The following is a 20,790-nucleotide window of genomic DNA, read 5'->3' as shown; positions in this document are numbered from 1 at the left end:
AACTCAATATTCTATAGAAATCGAACGAGAATTGCTGGTGTCTTCCTCTTGTAAGTCGCTTTGGATAAAAGCGTCTGCTAAATAAAGTAAAGTAAAGTAAAGTGATATACTTGGCTTCGGAATGCCAAGTTAGCTGATCTGAGCGCAGGGGTTTACAAGATAGTGAAAGTGAAGTGATTGTGAAACACTGCAGCGCAACACACGGTGCACATACTGAAATGTGTCCTCTGCGTTTAACCCATCACCGTTGGTCAGACATGAAAGGCATCGGGACAGCACTTCGCTCAGTGGCACTTGAGAAAAGAAAGTTCTTTCATGTAGTTCTTTGTTATTCTGTCTTCTTTAACCTGCCGATTCTTCCCTACATTAAACACTGGTGTTTTGGCAGGTTTTGGCAGGTTTAGAGATTTCAGGTAAAATTGCTGGTCAAGTATATGTACTGAGGAACCCATTGCTTATGAACCTGAAACCTTGCCAGCTGTCCTCTTCAATTGGTGTGCTGCCATGAGCATGATCCATGAAGGGGTGGTAGTAGCCTAGTGGGTAACACACTCACCTATGAACCAGAAGACCTGGATTCAAATCCCTGAGCAAGACACTTAACCCTGAGTGTCTCCAGGGGGACTGTCCCTGTAACCACTGATCGTAAGTCTAGGCAAGAGCGTCTGGTAAATGACCTGATTTCAGAAGTGAACAGGGCCTTGGGTCATGTTTTGCTCGGGACACTTTTAATGGCTGTTTTAAGAGCAGACATGGGAATGATTTGACTATATTCATGTGAGTAAGGTAATGGAATTGTTGGATTCCCATGACGTGATGAATGTTAAGCAGCAAGGTTTAAGGCAATTCTAAAAACCCCGCCGGACAGTTTTCAGGTCTCAGAACATTTACATTTACGGCATTTATCAGATGCCTTTCTCCAGAGCGATTTACCATCAGTAGTTACAGGAACAGAGTCCCTGGAGTATGTGGGACTTGAACCTGGGTCCTCTGGTTTTGGCAAGTGTCTTACCCACTAGGCTACTGCCACCCTACTAAAACAAAGGACATGTACAGGGAAGAGATGTTGCCTGTTATCAACTTTCCTTGTTCCAAATTCCGTGTTTCTTAATATACTCAGTGAGGTGTAGTTCATATCCTCACTTACCGTGTGTTTGACTGCAGCACTGATAATAATAAATAATATTTATTTCAGGGAAAAAAATTTGCCTCTTGCATAAAACAGTGAAATAGTCCCACGCATCTTAATAATTTTATTCCACTGTATTTGTTTGCATTCTTCTGCACAGCTTTGGCTTCCACTTGCCTCCGTACACCTCTGTTGATCATCTGCATTTGCACGTCCTTGCACCTGCAAGTCAGCTGTACATTTGTTCAAAGTACAAATACACTCCCAATCATTATCGGTTTATAACAGTAAGTACAAACATCTCTCTCTTCTCTCCTGCATGTCCACAGGGTTCTGAATACGTTCCCACTGCAAGCGTACATACCATAATAATATTATCAATGTAAGAGAATGGGAAATTTATGAGGGAAAATTTTTACTAAAATATTGACATCATAGGCAAACATACAAATGCATATTAATGACGATGATTTTTCAAAACTTTGAATGCATATAAAAAATAAATGTATATACATGTATATGTATTTTTATATGCATTCAAAGTTTTGAAAAATCATTGTCATTAACATTTTGTGGATAGCTGTTGTGTGGATAGCAAAACTTCTTAGGCTTTTGTGAAAACACTTATTGAAACAAATATAGAATTTTCCATATAAACTGTTATCATGTTACTCTCAGTGTATTCAGATGTAGTTTATGTTGTTCATAGGCTATTCATAATGTGCAGCTTTTAATAATTTTTTAAAAAGTTAAAGAATGTAAAAGAAAGAAAAAATGGGGCAGTGGTGGCCTAGCGGGTAAGGAAACTGACCCGTAATCGGAACAACCCCAAACCGCTAAGGTGCCGCTGAGCAAAGCACCGTCCCCACACACTGCTCCCTGGGCGCCTGTCATGGCTGCCCACTGCTCATTAAGCCTGGTGGGATAAAAGCAGAGGACACATTTCGTTGTGTCACCGTGTGCTGTGCTGCATTGTTTCACAATGACAATCACTTCACTGTCACTTTTTTCTTTTCAATTATAATTGTTTTCCCCCAACAGGTAGCAGAGTTTCTCCACAAGCTGAAGCATAGTGACCCCTTGTGGTCACCAGAAAGCACATCAAGCAGAAACACGCCTTCGATTTTAAATGACCTCTAACAGATCGTATTTAGAGACACTGCAACACGTCTGTTTTGTTTAATTCAGTGCCTTAAGTAAAGTCTGCATATTTATAAATGTGTCATGTACATTAAGACATGTAAACATAAGGAAATATGAAATAAATATAAAACTTGTGTTTTCGTGTCATCAAAACCTTGAGAGTACAATTAACCATAATAAAAGTGTGCTTGATTCAGATAAGCCCAAAACAATATAATTAGCCTGTGTCCTTCCTGTAGATTTTTATATCTACAGTATATATGTACATATCTGCACTGACACTTATTTAACCATTTAACCATTTCTTGTCCCTACTCAAAAAATTTATAGAAAAACAAATCAGTATCGTTATCAGTGCACCAGGAAGCGAAATTCTTCTACTCCAAATGACCTTAACGATGGCACAACATGGAACTTGTGAAATGAGGAAACGTCCTCTACCTCATCCGCTCAGCTCAAACAAGATTCTGGCACTGTTGGAGGTTCCGAACGAGGGATCAAATGAATCTCAACGTGCCTGATGAATGGACGGATGGTTGGTTGGTTGGAGGAGGAATGTTCTAGTAGCTTCTAGTTCCTCATTCTAACGAGGACGTATAAGCATCTTGTACATGTACGCAGCTGGATGGTTCACAGATTCCCAGACGCTAAAATAGTTCCTGATAAAACCAATACCGTTCTAAAAACGTAGGTACAAAGGCGAGGATTAAATATCTATATCAGTGAGTCATGTTTTATGCACAAACTGAGCAAAGCTTTGTTTATTTTATTTATTAATATTAAACAGGGTAAATGTATCTTTTAAAAAGTGGCTTAAATTATGGCATGATTATTGAAATTTATAAAATACAATTCAAGTATGTATTAAAGGATACACATGTTGAGCTGTAACTCGTTTGCATGTAGAATATTCGCACGTCTCATGCAAAACCCTACAAAGAAACAACTGGTGCAGCTAACAGTGGGCCTGAGATTCTGATAAACCCGTCTTCAGTCAATCATTTTCTGCCTCTTCCCACCGAAAAAATCCTTCATTTTACACACGGGAAGCAGCCACAGAACATCTTCTTGAAAGGGTTGTTACTGTCATGTTTCTTGGCCTTTCCCAGTTTGATCAGGGCCCCTGCAAGCTCTGCGTCCGTCTTCTGAACGTTGGCCTGGATGGTGTTGATCATGGGACCCTGCTCTTCCACCAGCATGGCCACGTCCAGGAACACCTCGTGGACGCTCTTTATTCGGCTCTCCAGGTCCAGCAGGTCCTGGTGGCGGCTCTCGATCTGACTGAGCGCGGAGCGCGCCGTCTTCCCCTCAGACAGGATGTTCTCGGTGAAGACGTTCCACCTCCCGGCCTCCATCATCTCCTCCATCTCCTCGCCCGTCACCTCCTGGCCGACGATCTCCAGCTGTCGCTGGATGTGAGCCTTGCAGGTGTCTCTGTGGCTCATCTCCGCCTCGTTGTAGTCCATCATGGCGTCTCGGAAGTTGTTGCTGAGACAGGCGTACTGCGTTCGGGCCACCCGGGCCACCGCCGAGTTGACCCCATGTTCTTCCTCCAGGTCTTTGGCCTCGGTGTCCATTTTATGGAGACGCGTCAGCATCTCTTCTCCGCGGGTCTTGATGTCAGTGGCAATGGCATTGGAGTCTCGCTTGATGGTGGACGTGCGCGTGGGCTCGCTCAGGAGGCGCGAGTTCTGCTCGCGCAGCCGCTTCACGTCCAGCTGGATCAACTGGATCTCGCGCCGCGTTTCCTGGGCCGAGTCCAGCACGGCATCCATGTCGTCGCTGCTGTGGAAGATGACGGCCTGCTGCTGGAAGTCCTCCAGGTCAATGTTGCTGAAGGTGTCCGAGGCCGACTCGGCATATTCGATTCTCTCCAGCTCATCCAGGTGGCTGCTGGACTCAGAGAGAGCCTGCAGGTGGCTTAGTCTGTCCCGCATGGCTGTCTGGGGGGACAAATTCACAGACATGGACACATTGGACACAGCTTGTAGGAAACAATTCAAATGGGTTTCTGTTTGTGAAAACAGGTGGTAGTAGCCTAGTGGGTAACACACTCGCCTATGAACCAGAAGACCCAGGTTCAAATCCCACTTACTACCATTGTGTCCCTGAGCAAGACACTTAACCCTGAGTGTCTCCAGGGGGGACTGTCCCTGTAACTACTGATTGTAAGTCGCTCTGGATAAGGGCGTCTGATAAATGAAATGAAATTAATGAAAACCACCAGGGCCACGTATGAAAAGCCCCATACGGGTCCCACGTAGCCAAACCCATTTAGGGGCCACTGAGATGCCCCACTGTCTGATGGGTATGGAAGCCGAACTTGCAGGTGAGAAAGTACACCGACGTGTCTTGGGCCCCTGGCGAAAACACCCGAAAACTAAAGAGACACACGTTTGACAAGTTTTGACCCTTGGTATTTGTAGGAGGCGTATCTCACCAAACGAGTTTTCGTGAATTATCCGACTCTACTGTTAACCATTTGAAAGTTGCATTGGGGAAAAAAAAGAAGAAAATAAAATCATTATAATTACGATTGCATGACTTGAAGAGCAATGAAAATTCAATGAAAGTATAGCCAAACGTACCATTATTCCAAGCACTCGTTTTTGCCCTGTGAGTGTGGTATTCATATTTTACGTAAACCGAGCGCTTAGGGAAAGATTTGTGGTCGTTTTGAAACAGGTTGGCCGAAAAAGTGCCGTTTCTTCTTCCCTAACTGATTCATTCTGCTATGCAACATTAGACATATTTTAGTTTTATAATCTGTGGACACTTGATTAGAATTTGAAAAGGAAAAAAAAAAGAATCTTTTTTACGGTATTAAGGAACAGCGCCTTACCTTATTTTTTAAGTCGGTGTCAGTCACTATTCGTCCTTCCTGGTGACGCCAGGCTGTGGCGGAGTCATCCTCTCCGCGGTTCTGAGCTCGGTGTCAGGTGAGGGTGTGTGGCAGGAATGTCCTCACCTGGGCGTAGCGTCTCCCTCAACTTTTGTCTTATGAATAGTCGGCGTCGAGGCGCGGGCTGCGCGATAGCAGTGAAGGTATGAGACGAGTCGGACCGCTTCAGACGCCGTGGGACATGGAATGACAGCGAAGCGGCATGCTTCTACAGTTCTACAGGCCAAGAACCGGATCTACTACTGTCAGAACTTTACGGTTCTGGTCTTAAACTGCTAAAGTAGAACCTAATACACTGAGGCCAATTTATGAGTGAATGTACTTGTGATGTGATTGTCACAGTGAAATGTGTCCTCTGCATTTAACCCATCACCCTTGGTGAGCAGTGGGCAGCCATGACAGGCGCCCGGGGAGCAGCGTGTGGGACCTCAGTGGCACCTTGGCGGATCGGGATTCGGACCGGCAACCTTCTGATTACGGGGCCGCTTGGGGCACCACTGCCCCAAAAAAAATGGGACGCTTCACGAATGTGCGCGTATCATCCTTGCGCAGGGGCCATGCTAATCTTCTCTCTATCGTTCCAATTTCAGTATGCGTGCTGCCGAAGCAATTACATCCTCCAGGACCAAGGTGCACTTCAGACAGGTCACAGCAGGATTAATATACGTATAAACGCACTATATCATTACATCAACCCTGACAATGTAAAGCATTTTGTGACATTTTGCAGCTCTCGCGGCTGCATTGGCTTCTTCTGCAATGCATGATGGGTGTATTACAGGACAGGATGGTGTCAGTTTCACCATCGTTGGACGTCGACGTAGTGAAGACTGCGCATTACAGATACGTGCAGCTTTCGAACTCGGCACATTTGAAGAAAGTGGGAATGCTTAAATAGACAAAGAAACCAAATCTGTCTAAGGAGGCAAAATGTTATCTTTTTTTTTATTATTTATTGTCAAACATATATATATATATTTTTTTAAAGAAAAAATAAGCCTTTTAACATGCAAAGTACCACTGTGTGCATCCATGAGGATGGACCTTAAAAGGTGAAAGGGTAAGGTATTTATTTGATTATTTCTTTTTTGAAAAATTAGTGTACATCTATTATACGAAGCCTTCTTCCGTATGAATTGCAGTCACTGCAAGTGTTAAAGTGTATTTTGACCTTTTCAACAAATGTGTGTGACATTTTAAAGAATTGCACATACCAATCCTGCCCAATCAGAATAACACTAATAATAATAATAATTACACTTGATTTATTGAATGGATGAATAAATAGACAATAACAACAAGTACAAAAGAAGAACAAAGACGCTGTCATCGCACTTATGAAGACTAATGAAGGCAACGCTTGATTTCTACAATCTGCCCACAATCCAACGTATTTTATGGGATGCCATGAAAAGAAAAGATGGAGGAGATTTCAATCTTCCGTTTAACGCTTCCAGAAGAATAGCTTCTTGAAGGGATGGTTCCTGTCGTGTTTTTTCGCAGCGTTCATTTTGCCCAGCGCTTCACTAGACGCAACCTCTGCTTTCTGAACGTTGGCCTGGATGGTGTTGATCATGGGACCCTGCTCTTCCACCAGCATGGCCACGTCCAGGAACACCTCGCGGACGCTCTTTATTCGGCTCTCCAGGTCCAGCAGGTCCTGGTGGCGGCTCTCGATCTGACTGAGCGCGGAGCGCGCCGTCTTCCCCTCAGACAGGATGTTCTCGGTGAAGACGTTCCACCTCCCGGCCTCCATCATCTCCTCCATCTCCTCGCCCGTCACCTCCTGGCCGACGATCTCCAGCTGTCGCTGGATGTGAGCCTTGCAGGTGTCTCTGTGGCTCATCTCCGCCTCGTTGTAGTCCATCATGGCGTCTCGGAAGTTGTTGCTGAGACAGGCGTACTGCGTTCGGGCGATGCGCGCCACCGCCGAGTCCCCGCCGCGCTCCTGCTCCAGCTCCCTGACGCGGACGTCCATGTCGCGAAGCTGTCCCAGCATGCGCTCCCCCCGCGTCTTCACGTCGGAACTGATGGCGTCTCCCGGGGAGGACGGGTCGCCGAGGACGCGGGAGTTCCGCTCGCGCAGGCGCCCCACCTCCAGCCGGAGTAGCTGGATCTCGCGGTGCGCGTCCTGAGCGGAGGACAATACCACCTCCACGTCACTGCTGGCCCCACCAGGCGTGGGAAGGTCGAGCTCGTCGTCCGCTTCAGACGACAGAGCCTGCAGGTGGCCTAGCCTATCTCGCATGGCTTCCTGGAGGGATCTTTAGCAGGAAATCATAGATATTTCATTCATTCACTTGGGCAATGCACACATTATTCAACAAATAAAATGAATAGAAATGGACCTAAAACAGGATCACTTTCGGAGACACTTTTATTATTATTATGGGCTGTATTGTCACCAAAGTCATTCTGTAAAAGGGGGGTGTGCTGGCAAGGATCACGATACACGCGTCACAATATGATTATATCACGATATATTGTACATATTGCGATATTCTACACTGAAATGGTAAAAACAGGGCTGAAACACAAGATGCTGCGATCGGTCGGTCATGTTTTGCGAGTTTACTCAAAAGTCATTCAAAGTACCAAGCTGTACAGCGCCACCTACAGGAGCGGAGGTTCTCGTCTCTGCTGACCTCACTAAAGAAAACGCTCGACAGCACCACCCGGTGGACACAATCTGTGTACAAAAATATCGATAAACGATGTCCCTGCACCAGTACAACATCACCACGTAAAACAGCGCGACATATTGCTGTATAGATATTTTTTTAAACGTCCCTGTTCAGTAGTAATACGTTGTTCTTAATATCCAACGAAATAACAGTCTGATGTGTAAACATTACTGATTAATAAATATTAATGTCTACTCACAACCTATTATCTGGATTTTTGATTATTTTCTTTAAATGTTCGACATGCTAATTTTATAACGCAAGTGAAATTCACACAACAACAAAAAAAAAACTACTGCGAAAAGTTACTTTAAGAACACACGAAGGAACCTGAACACAGCACATGTAGCACACTCGCCTGTGAACCAGAAGACCCAGGTTCGAATCCCACTTGCTACCATCGTGTCCCTGAGCAAGACACGTAACCACGAGTGTCTCCAGGGGGGGACTGTCCCTGTAACTACTGACTGTAAGTCCCTCTGGATGAGGGCGTCTGGTGGAACGTCAGGTCTGACCGGCGTTCGCCCCGCGACCCGAGCTGCCTCGCCCGGTTCTATTCAACCACGCGAAGGATGCCGAGTAAATGCGGGAGAAATCATCTCGTTTTGCAGCGTTTTTTTTTTTCTTTCTTTACGCACCTGTCCCTCCAAACCGAAAGTGTTCCCGAAGGTTCCGGCGTCGTGCAGCGAGGCGTCCGCGGCCTGGTGCTTCTGGGTAAAGAGGAAGATGACGTCACCTGGACACGCGTGGACAGAAACCTGCTGGGCCGGACCAGGGTCTCCGCCGTGCTCGTTTTACGTGTTTACATCATTTACAATCGTTTGCAAAGTACGCAAATGCAAACAGAGGTAGAACACACGGGTTTCGCTGAGTGACACGGTGAAACGTGTCCTCTGCTTTTTAACCATCACCCGTGACGGCCATTGCTTTACTTTACTTTACTTTACTTTACTTTATTTAGCAGACGCTTTTATCCAAAGCGACTTACAAGAGGAAGACGCCAGCAATTCAGAAATTCTCGTTCATTGCTCAGTGGCACCCCGGCGGATCGGGATTCGAACCGGCAACCTTCTGATTACGGGGCCGCTTCCTTTAAGCCCCATGTTGGGGACTAACCAAAATGGGAGAAACTGCACGAAGTAAATTTACGCAGGAGACCCGGGTTCAAACCCCGAGTAAGACGCTTGACCCCGAGTGTCTCCAGGGGGACTGTCCCTGTAAATATTGATCGTAAGGCGCTCTGGATGAAGGCGTCTGATAAATGCCCTGAATGCATATAACGTCGTAGTATTGCGGCATTTTTGTGACGTTAATAAGAGTTGTCCACTGTGCGAAAACGTGGTGGCCGCTATGCGCCATTGATGTCACTAGATGGCGCCAAAAACACCCATTCTGGCCAACATGGAGGGCTATGAGCGCCGTACATAAAATACAAAAAATGCAATTAACTATTAGAAAAAAATGTCATAAACTGTTAGAAATAGAAAATGAAAACATCCATAATTCCTCCAGTTTTATATGGGTGACTTTAAAATAGATATTGGTCAGGAAGTGCCGAAATCTATCCAACTACGTCAATAAATTCCGGTTTTGCCCACTACGTGTTCAGGTTCAGCACCCCCTGCTTCCATGCAGTCCTAGAGACATTGCAATCACCCATGTCTTGACCACGTACTTTGATGTACTTTATTTGCTTTGCAAATTGTTCAAATTGTGCTAATAGAAAAAAATGCTAGTAAATGTCCCAAAATAAGAAATAAATGTTGACATCAGTTGATTGTGGAAAGACCAATGAATAAAGAGAAAATGCACACATAAATTCAGTTCACTGTTCAGTCGTGAACTTGCTCGTGACCTAAATGTGACCAAACCAAGACTCCAGTGACTCAAATTATTCCTCCTCCTTCACAGCCGTCCTTCTGTTCTCAAATGCATTCAGAGAAGGGCATGGGCCTAAATTTAATTTCATTGAAATGTACAAAGTGTATGGTTTAACTCTCTGTACAATTCAAAGATTTAATATTATTTACTTATTTTTTAGTTTTTACAAACTGCAACCTCAAATTGTGTTTAGTTTAGCAACTTGTTGGACATGTGCGGGAATGAATATGCATTGCTGGTGCTACTAAACCAAACAAACAGTACAACCCTGTTATAACATGAAATGCGAGACTCTATTTACAGCAGTGGGAGCCAGTGGTTAAGGAAGTGGACTCGTAATCAGAACGTTGTCGGTTCGAATCCTGAACCGCAAGGTGCCACTGAGAAAAGTACCGTCCCCACACACTGTTCCCCAAGGGTGATGGTTAAAAGCAGAGGACATATTCTGCCTGTTTACAGGGCATTAAAGTGAAGCGATTGTCATTGTGAAACACTGCAGCACAGCACACGGTGACACAATGAAATGTGTCCTCTGCTTTTACCCATCACCCTTGGTGAGCAGTGGGCAGCCATGACAGGTCCCGGGGGAGCAGTGTGTGGGGACGGAGCCTTGCTCAGTGGCACCTTAGCGTCTCGGGATTCGGCAACCTTCTGATTACGAGTCCGCTTCCTTAACCACTAGGCTCCTACCACGAATGAAGGGTGAATCAAGAGAGAAAGTGAGAGGGATTGCTGGACCCCATAACCATTACTGTGTCGTTTTGCGGTCTAAGAAGAAGCAAGTAAACCAACAGCCGCTTCAGTGGAATGAGTGTGGGCCAATGAATCGTGAGCCTTTGTCACCTAACTAAATAAATCCTGTCAAAAGTTCTTATGCATAAAAAAAACCAAGGCAGCTGACGTTCTTGAAACGTTGTATAATGGTTGTCAGTGAAGGAGTCTTAGATGCAAACGGTTAAGAACGTTATTGCAACGTTCCACTCCCCCCCCCCCGCGTGCACGCGCCTGTCCGCTCCGGATATAGCTCTGAACCGCCAGGCGCGCTCCCGCCCCGTCTGACTCTCCATCCCGAGACCGGCGCCGCCTCGCCTCCCGACCGCTGACCCGCCCGCCATGAGGCCGTCCGCCCTCCTCCGCAGCGCCTGCAGGCACCTCTCGGCCGCCGCGTCCGGCCACGCAGCGCGGCCCACGCCGCCGCCGGGCTGCCGGCTGCCGGCGCGCCGGTCCAGCTCGACCGGCGGCCCCGCGTCCGAGGCGACGCCGAAGCTGAGCCGCCAGAACGCCGAGGGACCCGCGTACGAACACGCGACCAGGTGACGGAACGCACCCGCTCGGGATTCATTCATTTCCGATGAATTTGTGGCCGCGTTTCGCGGCGCGGCGACTTCCGGGTTCTCGGCCCAACGCGCCACGTGCCGCGCGTAGTTACGGCGGACGAGCCAGCTGATGTAACGCTGACGTGGAATTTCGCGTTTCCCACGCACATTGCGTCATCCCCCGCTTCTTCGGGTTCGAATTAAGAACGTACAAATGAATGTTGCATAATATGTTGTATAATAGGTTGTAGTATAATATGCATATGTTGTGCACGTTGGGTAAAGATCTGCATCCCAGGTATATAGGTCAGTGTTACACCACATGGACTCAAATGACCTCTCTGGCTCCGCCCACCCCACGCCGGTTCCACGCGTGGACGCCCCTCCTCCATCCATATGCGTTACGCCTGATTGGTCGAAAATCAATGGGAGGCGGAGCCCGCATTCAAAAACTGTTTAATTGAGAATATTAGCGAAGTTCCATGCGACTAAAGCACACAACCTCACCTTGAAAAACCGACAATAGTCACGGAATAAACATTCATTTCTTTTTAATGAATATGTTTTTATGAAGAAGTTAAGGGGCAGCGGTGACCTAGCGGTTCAGGAAGCGGCCCCGTAATCAGAAGGTTACTGGTTCAAATCCTGATCCGCCAAGGTGCCACTAAGCAAAGCACCGTCCCCACACACTGCTCCCAGGACGCCTGTCATGGCTGCCCACTGCTCAGAGGACACATTTTGTTGTGTCACCATGTGCTGTGCTGTGCTGCAGTGTTTCACAATGACAATCACTTCACTTTCACTCAGCGTGGCAGTTTTACACATGCATTATATATCACAAGATGCATTATAGATCATAACATTAATGTAAAGCGTGCTATTTTGATTGTACTTTTTTCCTTCTCCATATCCATACAATTGTTTTAAACCCAAAAATGACGAGATGGTAATCAGTTATGTTCTTCCAGTGAGATTGTCCGAAGAAGTCGTGAAGATTTGGCCTCTTTGCATGAACAGCACCCCGGAATCCAGCCTGTTCTTGCGATCGTGCAGGTAACTTCCGAGCAACATTTAATTTTGTCTTCTAATTAAAACAATTATAAATGTAGTTATAAAACGTAAACAATCTTTAATACCTACCGAGAAAAAGGTGACCGTTGGTGCCACAGCTTGTTTTTGACGTTAAGTAGTACTCATTGACGCGCTTTTGTTCTTAAGGCAGGTGAAGATGACGCCCTGCTGGAGATCAACAAGAAGATGGCTGTGAAAGTAATACACTATGGCGCCTCCGACTCCGCATCTCTTCCAGTCGGTTTATTTCACATTACAGACAAGCTGGGTGTTTTCCATTATTTTAACAGGTCGGGCTGAACGTTATGCAGATCTGTCTTCCGAGTGAATTCACAGAAGATGAGGTTGGTGTCCATGCCTGAGACACAAAGTGAAATATATACGTTGGAACGCTGTCCGTCTCTCGATTTTACGGTAACCGTGTTCACACTTTGCAGCTGGTAGAGGAACTTCTTCGGCTGAACGGCGACCCCGGGGTTCACGGCGTGTTCCTGCACCTGCCCCCTTCCTCCCTCAGTAGCCGAGTGCTCAACAGCATCCAGCCAGAGAAGGATGTGGACGGGTGTGTCCTTGTTTCTTTCTGTGGCCCCTGTGTTGAATGGGCATAGCAGATAAGAAGATAATAATCACGAGGGAGAAACTGAAAAAACAGGCAGAAGAAATACTTCCAAAAACAATAAAATTTCTTTTGTTGTAAATCTTACATAATTACGTATTTTTGTTCTTCAATAGTTTGCTGGGACCTTCTCTGGCCCGGTTCTAATTCATGAGCTCTGCGTGCCGTTTCAAAATAGTCTTAATTCCGAATCTGCTGTTGCCCATTCCTAGCAGTGAAGTGCAACCCCTGACCCGATCGATTTCCCCCTGTGTGTTAGGAGGTCGGACGTGAATGTGGGGAGGCTGGTCTGCGGGGGTCTGACGGCGGGCTTCACCCCACCAGCTGCCAGCGCCGTGGTGGAGTTTCTGGCCAGACATGGTGAACTAATGAGATTTTCCCCCTTCATAACACTTACTGTTGCTTTTAAATGCAGTTTCATTTTGGGGCAGTGGTGGTTAAGGAAGCGGCCCTGTAATCAGAAGGTTGGAGGTTCGATTCCCGACCCGCCGAGGTGCCACTGAACAAAGCACCGTCCCCACACACTGGTAGTAGCCTAGTGGGTAACACACTCGCCTATGAACCAGAAGACCCGGGTTCGAATCCCACTTACTACCATTGTGTCCCTGAGCAAGACACTTAACCCTGAGTTGCTCCAGGGGGGGACTGTCCCTGTAACTACAGATTGTAAGTCGCTCTGGATAAGGGCGTCTGATGTAAGGGCGTCTGTAAATGTAAATGTAACACTGCACACGCCTGTCATTGCTGCCCACTGCTCACCAAGCGTGGTGGTTAAAAGTAGAGGACACATTTCGTTGTGTCATCGTGTGCTGTGCTGCAGTGTTTCACAATGACAATCACTTCACTTTCACTTACCATCTGTGCATCACACTCTCGATTTTGTATTATTATGTACAAGTATACATAGATTTCACTCTCCAAATTATGCTTTTGCAGCAAATTTTTAATTTCTGATTTATTCTGTTTTTTTTTTTGCAATCAGATACTTGTCTGGAGGGGAAGACTGTTCTGATGATAGGATGGGAAGGACCTCTTGGGGTGGCTCTGCAGTGCCTGATGCAAAAAAATGGGATGCTGGTGTTGAATAGTCAGTGGAGCTCAGCCAATCTGCAGAATCAGGTTCAGCGTCTCTTGCCACGCTAGAAAAATACATGTTTTCTGCATTTGCTTCTTTAACAATCCATTGTTTTTTCATGATTCCCTTTTTAGCCAATAGGTGGCACTCTTGTTTTAACTATTTGCACAGAGTTGGTTTACCGCGTGAAAATAATTTGTTCAGTCCTGTGACTGTCATAGGTTCGTTGTAAGGACAGGGCATGAGATGCCAGACGTGACCCCACCCCATATGGGGCTATGATTAAAATGACTTTTGTTAAATCGCGTCACTGTAAACTGGGTGTGAAGTTGGTGGTCTGGATCTACGCAGGTCATGCAGGCAGATGTCGCGGTTTTGGTTGGGGACGCGCACCGGGGCTTACCGCCCATGTGGCTGAAGTCGGGAGCCACGGTCATTAACTGTGGCCCAGTCCTAAAACCAGGTATGACCTGAAGCAGTTCCATTCCTGCATTTGCGCATGATTCAATGAACCGTAGAGCTTGATCGATATGTTATAAACCATCGTGCTGACTGCGTGTTATTATTGGAATTCTCCAGAGGTCGCAGCTGAGGGGCTTAAGGACATGGAGGCACGGCCACTGTCTGAAATCGAGTCACTAACCGCAGCTCTCAGGATGCAGGTGAGCCTGCGGCCCACTCTGTTTATCACCGTTTCGGTGGGAGGTGTCTGCTGATATTTATGTGGTGTCCAATCAGAATGTGGTTCGAAGCAGCAGCTTGTGGGTCCGGCAGCAGCAATATCTCCCGTGGAAGCTACGCACTCTCAAGCTGCAGCCGCTGTCACCTGTCCCCAGGTAGGACATGAGCGAGTACGGCCCGTTCTGCTCCCACCTAATCACGCTCAAGCCTCTTTTGGTTGGCTGTCAGTGTGTAAACTCTATTGGGCTGTGTAAAATGTTATTTAAAATAGTTTGTAAGTTTGCCCACTAACAAAGATATGATCAGTCTAATATTTACATTTATAGCATTTATCAGATGGCCTTATCCAGAGCGACTTACAGTCAGTAGTTACAGGGACCCTGTAGCAACGGTCCCCTTGGAGTGTCTTGCTCAGGGGCACAATGGTAGTAAGTGGGGTTTGAACCTGGGTCTTCTGGTTCATAGGCGAGTGTGTTACCCAGAATATTAACAAAAAAATGCATTTTCGAAAAATTAATTAATTATTTTGCGCTGTCATGAATGAAAAATGTATTTGATTCTGCTGCTGTACTCCTACCAGTGCAATAGCACCCACTGAAAACAATCATAAATAATACATTTCATTTATTATTTGATATAATAAATTACATATATTTTTGTTTTGCAGTGATATAGAGATTTCCCGTTCCCAGACGCCCAAAGCCATTGACCAGCTGGCCCAGGAGATCGGACTTCTCCCGGAGGAGCTGGAGGCTTATGGCCGAACCAAGGCCAAGGTCCGGCTGTCTCTGCTGGACCGTCTGAAGGAGCAGCCTGATGGAAAATACGTTCTAGTTGCAGGGTACGGCTTTTTTTTTCTTTATTGATCTTTTCCAATTATACACAAGCAGAAACTCAGTTGGGCACTTTTGATTCCACTTTAAAAGTTTGCTGATTTGAAATGAGTAAAACAAAGAGCCCTCCTCCACTCACCTGCTCCTATCTAACAAAAGGCGCAGAAGTCTCAGGAGTGTCCGGAGAGCCAAGATCCTCACATGAGCCTGCGTGCTGACGGGTTTGCCATCTCGTGATTATCAATGGGCATTCCCTGGTGACCCCTGACCTCCAGAAAACAGCTGACGGGGGTGACACTGATACGGTTATGGTATGTCGGCAGGAGTTGCTTCGTGCGTAGCAGCGTAGGTGGGATTTTTTTTTTTTTCTCCCCTCGTGTCGATGTCACTACGAGGTAGGGAGCGGGTCACCATCCGAAAATATCCAGCCAGCAGCCACCGTGAGGTCGGACAAAGATGGTGTTGGTTACCACGGGTTGCATTTTTCTAATGAAGTGGCAGTTGTTGTGGACGCCTCAGAATGGAGGTCCAGTCCCCACGTGTAACAGGGTGTTGGACACGTGGGAGGCGGCAGGAGTTCAAAACTTACCAAGTTGTGGGTTTTACTGTTACTATTCATACCAAAACAGGTGCTCCATACATGGTTTATACCGTAGTTACTCCTTTACTGTAATGGTAGTAGGCATGTTGAGGTATTTTTGCTTTTTGAGGCATTTCATTTTGTTTTGAAAGGGGTTATTTCACACGGTTCCGCATTTATAATACATATAGTTATTACCCTAGAACAGCACCTTTCACTCATGAAACCTGTTAATAGATCAGGTAAATGGATCGCTCAGGCCCCGGGTGAAGGATCTGCCGAGTTCATATTGAACATGCAACGTGCAGCATTCCACGATGCGACTCATGCGTCCGATTGAGGCATTTTTCACGGCGACAGCGCTCATATTTCAGTATCATTTCAGACTCCAGTAATACCTGCTGCTGGTGAAGTGGTGGCTGGGACGTGTCGAAGACGGTAACGGACTGGATGGATGGATGAAATCCCCGGTTAACTTTTATTGTTTGGTTGACGTTAGCACCCATCATCATAACAACACCACTTTCAGTGTGTGTGGGAAGGGAGTAAAATGTGTGTGTGTGTGTTTTTAAAGTTATCAAATTCCTTAAAAAAAAAAAAAAAAAAAGAATGCGAGCCGAAAGGGTGACCGTGGCCGCAGGGTCTTATCTGGCCTGGGTCTTGAGGGGCCCTCGGGGGTCTCGCTTTCATCTGGGCGTGTGAAGCGTCGCTCTGGGCGCTTTCATGTGTTTGGGGAATGTGCGGACCCCTCCCTGTCGCCCACCCCCTCCACCTTAAGTACAGCTCGGCCCTTTGTTCCTCCCTCCTCAGAACCTCCGTGGCCCCCAACCCCGTCCACATTAGTGTCAGCGGTGGACAGGCCTTTAAAACGCTGCCAAGTCAGGAGAAAGGATGGAGGCAGGAGAGAAGAAATGGAGGAGAGTGAGGGATTGAGCATGGAGAGACAAACATTGCCTCCCTTTTATATATATATATATATAAATAAAATTGTTTTATTTATATTTGTATTATTTCATATATATTTTATACATGTATATTTAAGTAGAGGTGGTAGTAGCCAGGTGGGTAACACACTCGCCTATGAACCAGAAGACCCAGGTTCAAATCACACTTACTGCCATTGTGTCCCTGAGCAAGACACTTAACCATGAGTGTCTCCCGGGGGGGGGGACTGTCCCTGTAACTACTGATTGTAAGTCGCTCTGGATAAGGGCGTCTGATAAATGCCGCAAATTCTGTGAAGTAAGGTGGTGGTATACGCTGTGAGTGTGTGTGCATTCGTTTGTTAACGTTCTATATCTGACGCCGCAGTGTCCTCTCCAAGCCATTTTCTGAGGGAATGGGGTTCTCATGGAAGATTTGACTGGACATGGTCCGTCCTGTCGTCAGCAGGATTTCAGTCTTGCACAGCGTAGTGTGTTACTCTTTTCTTGGTCACTATGGTCCCAGCTGCCTTGAGATCATTGACAAGTTCCTCTCGAGTCGTTCTGGGCTGGTTCCACACCGTTCTTATTATCATTGAAACTCCAGAGGAGCTCCAGACCAAGAGATACTGAGTTATTTCATGGTTCTTCCATTTCTGCATGGTCGCACAGAAGGAAGGAACACCTTCTCACCCATCTCGTCCCTGTCATCCTCTTTGGTCTGGATAGATTGATTGCTTCTATGTACCGGTGTCTTTTATACAGGTAACGAGGTGAGAAGGTCCCAATGTCGGCTCCTTACCTGTATAAAATACAACTGGGGGCCAGAAATCCTGCTGATTGATAAGGGATCAAATACTTTCATTTATGAAAATGCAAGTGAATGTATAACTTGTATGTATGATGTGTGAATAACACGAGTCTCTCTTAAAGAGGTGTTTGTGTGTTCGTGTTCTGTACGTATTACTGTAAAAAGTAATCGGATGTCGCTTTCTACAGTTCCTGTGTTCTCCAGGTTTTACAGGAACACACCTGTTCTGGTAATATGTAGTTTTTGTGTGTTGCCCTCAGAATTACGCCCACACCTCTGGGGGAGGGGAAGAGCACCGTGACCATCGGGCTGGTCCAGGCCCTCTCCGCCCATCTAAAACTCAACTCCGTTGCCTGTCTACGGCAGCCCTCCCAAGGCCCGACGTTCGGCGTCAAAGGTACTTTGTATGTACATACAGGCCAAAGGTTTGGACACACCTTCTCATTCAATGTGACCATTTACGTTGGTAGATTCACACGGAAGGCATCAAAACTATGAATGAACACATGTGGAGTTATGTGAAATAACTGAAAACATGTTTTATATTCTAGTTTCTTTGCTCTGATTACTGCTTTGTACACTCTTGGCATTCTCTCGATGAGCTTCAAGAGGTCGTCACCTGAAATGCTTTTCCAACAGTCTTGAAGGAGTTCCCAGAGGTGTTTAGCACTTGTTGGACCAGCTCACCCCAAACCATCTGGACTGGGTTCAGGTCTGGTGACTGTGGAGGTCAGGTCTCCACTTTTTGTTAAGTACATAACTCCACATGTGTTCATTCATAGTTTTGATGCCGTCAGTGAGAATCTACCAATGCAAATGGTCATGAAAATAAAGAAAACACATTGAATGAAAACCTTTGGCCTGTACTGTATGTTTGTTGAAGTTATCACTGAAATTATTTGTTTAGTTGCAGTTTTGCTTTCATCCCCTCTCCATGTTGAACTGTCGAGAGCCCTTTACACCTCATATTTACTCCAGAAAAGCCAAATTTTTGTGGTGTACAAATTAAACTGCAATAAATTATTTCACCTTACTGGATCCCACAGCTGGACCTTGTGGAAGTGTTTATTCCTCATTTTTTCCACCCCTCCTCTCTCGGCTGCAGGGGGCGCTGCAGGAGGGGGATATGCGCAGGTCATCCCTATGGAGGAGGTGAGTGTCGGACGCGGGCGGCCTTCAAAAGCCAAAACTCCCCGCTGTGCTTCAGCACAACATCCTTTCTCAGTCAGCTGCTGCGCTGTGAGCGGCTGGACTTCAAAGTCTCTCACGCTCACGCACACTTGTTCTCTCTCACACACACAGACATTGTTTCTGGTCAGTCTCCTTATGTGTGAACAATGAAGTGAGGTCATTTCTCTTGTGGCCCTTTACATGCTCTTTTTGCTTACACCATTGTGTGTGGGTGCAGGCAGAAATAGACAAGAACTTGAAAAATGCTCTTTGTAACTAAAGACATGATAGTAGATAGTTGATTAAGTACACAATGTATTAATTAAATTAATTAATTCTTATAATTTAGGTGCATACCTGTCATTTGGACTGTAGTGAAAGTGAAGTTATTGTCATTGTGAAACACTGCAGCACAACACATGGTGACACAATGAAATGTGTCCTCGGCATTTAACAATCGCAGTGGGCAGCCATGACAGGCACCCAGGGAGCAGTGTGTGGGGACGGTGCTTTGCTCAATTGCACCTTGGCGCCTGTATGGGGTAGGGCTAGTAGCCTAGTGGGTAACACATTCACCCATGAAGCAGAAGGCCGCAAAGTCAAAGGTTCAAACCCCACTTACTGCCATTGTGTTCGCGAGCAAGACACAAGTGTCTCCATGGGGACTGTCCCTAGTTCTGATACTGATTGTAAGTCGCTCTGGATAAGGGCGTCTGATAAATGCCACAAATGAGAAATGAACTATTCAATAAAGCGTAATTTCTCTTTTCAGTTTAATCTCCACCTCACTGGTGACATCCACGCCATCACCGCAGCCAACAACCTGGTGGCAGCTGCAATCGACGCTCGAATTCTTCACGAGTCCACCCAGTCAGACAAGGTAGCTGGATAAACTTCATAATGGTCTCTACTGAGAATCGTACCGCCGGCATCACCATCTATTTCTGACCAGCAGTTGGTTAATTAGAGGTTGGGAAATGAACACCAACTTACATCACAATATCCCCTAAAAATGACCTTGCAAATTCAAAATTGATTGGATAAGAAAGTGAAGTCAAAATATTAAATTTGTGAAGATATGAGAGGTTTAAGTCCAACCTTTTAACTCTTCTGCAGGCTTTATACAACAGACTGGTGCCTTCTGTTAATGGAATGAGGCGCTTCTCTCCAATCCAGTTGGCCAGACTGCACGTAAGTTTTATTATACCAGTTATGACCTTGGGGGGGGGGAAAATGAGCCATTTGTTTATTTAAACTTGTTTAAGGTTAAGCTCATATTTATTCAGATCATTTAATGAAGTGTTGCCATAACGAGCAAATTGTGTTGTACCACTAGTCGCCATTAGGTGGCCACAGCATGATGGTCTTTGCTGTGCACTAGTTAAAAGTTAAGTGATTTGTTATTGTGAAACACGGCAGCACAGCACACGGTGACACAACAAAATGTGTTCTCTGCATTTAACCATCACCCTCGGTGATCCGTGGGCAGCCATGACAGGCACCCGGGGAGCAGTGTGTGGGGACGGTGCTTTGCTCAGTGGGAACTTGGCGGATCGGGATTCAAACCAGCAACCTTTCGGGTCCACTTCCTTACCGACTATTAATATTTGTCTCATAGTAATACAACTGAATGTTAATCACATGCAAAAACATGCACACACACACACATCATGCTATTAAAGACGTTGCAAGTTGAGGACAGTTGTGAATGTACTAATGTAAAAGTGCTGATAATGTATCTGCATGTTTGGTTGGTTAGTGGCCGTTGTCCTGAGATGTTTGTGTTATCCACTGATGACACTGGGAACACGAGACCTAACAAGTTATCATTAGCAAATGAAATGAAGGGGAGCAGCGTTCGCCGGTTTTAAATGTGATATGTGATCAAAATCAGGCAGCACTGGTTGTGCTACTTCTTTTGAGTGACTTGTTGACAGGAGCCTTGAAATAGTCCAGAACGATGTGTGTGTCACGG

At 46.0% G+C, this 20,790-nt stretch overlaps 3 protein-coding genes and 1 non-coding gene across 4 annotated transcripts in view; 1 reads left to right on the top strand and 3 right to left on the bottom strand.

The window, feature by feature from the left end:
- Nucleotides 1–2,824: 2,824 nt before the first annotated feature.
- Nucleotides 2,825–5,339, bottom strand: LOC114763799 (syntaxin-11-like). The gene is made up of 2 exons (XM_028953575.1): nucleotides 5,115–5,339; nucleotides 2,825–4,215 (listed from the first exon to the last, which is right to left on the bottom strand). Exon 2 carries the CDS (start codon nucleotides 4,207–4,209, stop codon nucleotides 3,304–3,306), a length of 906 nt encoding a protein of 301 aa, XP_028809408.1. The 5' UTR covers nucleotides 4,210–4,215; nucleotides 5,115–5,339; the 3' UTR covers nucleotides 2,825–3,303.
- Nucleotides 5,340–5,679: 340 nt separating this feature from the next.
- Nucleotides 5,680–5,784, bottom strand: LOC114763993 (U6 spliceosomal RNA). The gene has a single exon (XR_003742466.1). It is a non-coding gene; the product is annotated as a U6 spliceosomal RNA (small nuclear RNA).
- A 593-nt stretch (nucleotides 5,785–6,377) lies between these two features.
- Nucleotides 6,378–11,160, bottom strand: LOC114802979 (syntaxin-11-like). The gene is made up of 3 exons (XM_029002171.1): nucleotides 11,067–11,160; nucleotides 8,497–8,568; nucleotides 6,378–7,438 (listed from the first exon to the last, which is right to left on the bottom strand). Exon 3 carries the CDS (start codon nucleotides 7,420–7,422, stop codon nucleotides 6,619–6,621), a length of 804 nt encoding a protein of 267 aa, XP_028858004.1. The 5' UTR covers nucleotides 7,423–7,438; nucleotides 8,497–8,568; nucleotides 11,067–11,160; the 3' UTR covers nucleotides 6,378–6,618.
- The window catches only part of mthfd1l (methylenetetrahydrofolate dehydrogenase (NADP+ dependent) 1 like), a 39,112-nt gene continuing 29,091 nt past the window's right edge, over nucleotides 10,770–20,790 (top strand). The window contains exons 1-15 of the mRNA XM_029002170.1: nucleotides 10,770–11,052; nucleotides 12,024–12,108; nucleotides 12,274–12,324; nucleotides 12,417–12,470; nucleotides 12,564–12,688; nucleotides 13,002–13,102; nucleotides 13,725–13,861; nucleotides 14,169–14,280; nucleotides 14,397–14,479; nucleotides 14,556–14,653; nucleotides 15,166–15,339; nucleotides 17,906–18,042; nucleotides 18,751–18,797; nucleotides 19,588–19,695; nucleotides 19,932–20,006. Coding sequence (XP_028858003.1) covers nucleotides 10,853–11,052; nucleotides 12,024–12,108; nucleotides 12,274–12,324; nucleotides 12,417–12,470; nucleotides 12,564–12,688; nucleotides 13,002–13,102; nucleotides 13,725–13,861; nucleotides 14,169–14,280; nucleotides 14,397–14,479; nucleotides 14,556–14,653; nucleotides 15,166–15,339; nucleotides 17,906–18,042; nucleotides 18,751–18,797; nucleotides 19,588–19,695; nucleotides 19,932–20,006 — 1,587 coding nt within the window. The 5' untranslated portion in view covers nucleotides 10,770–10,852. The remainder of the gene's footprint in view (nucleotides 11,053–12,023; nucleotides 12,109–12,273; nucleotides 12,325–12,416; nucleotides 12,471–12,563; nucleotides 12,689–13,001; nucleotides 13,103–13,724; nucleotides 13,862–14,168; nucleotides 14,281–14,396; nucleotides 14,480–14,555; nucleotides 14,654–15,165; nucleotides 15,340–17,905; nucleotides 18,043–18,750; nucleotides 18,798–19,587; nucleotides 19,696–19,931; nucleotides 20,007–20,790) is intronic.

The sequence above is a fragment of the Denticeps clupeoides genome, chromosome 14 (genome assembly GCF_900700375.1).
Source record: "Denticeps clupeoides chromosome 14, fDenClu1.1, whole genome shotgun sequence".
Lineage (NCBI taxonomy): Eukaryota > Metazoa > Chordata > Actinopteri > Clupeiformes > Denticipitidae > Denticeps > Denticeps clupeoides.
The sequence above is the reverse complement of the archived record's forward strand: the minus strand, read 5'-3'. Positions and strand labels throughout refer to the sequence as shown.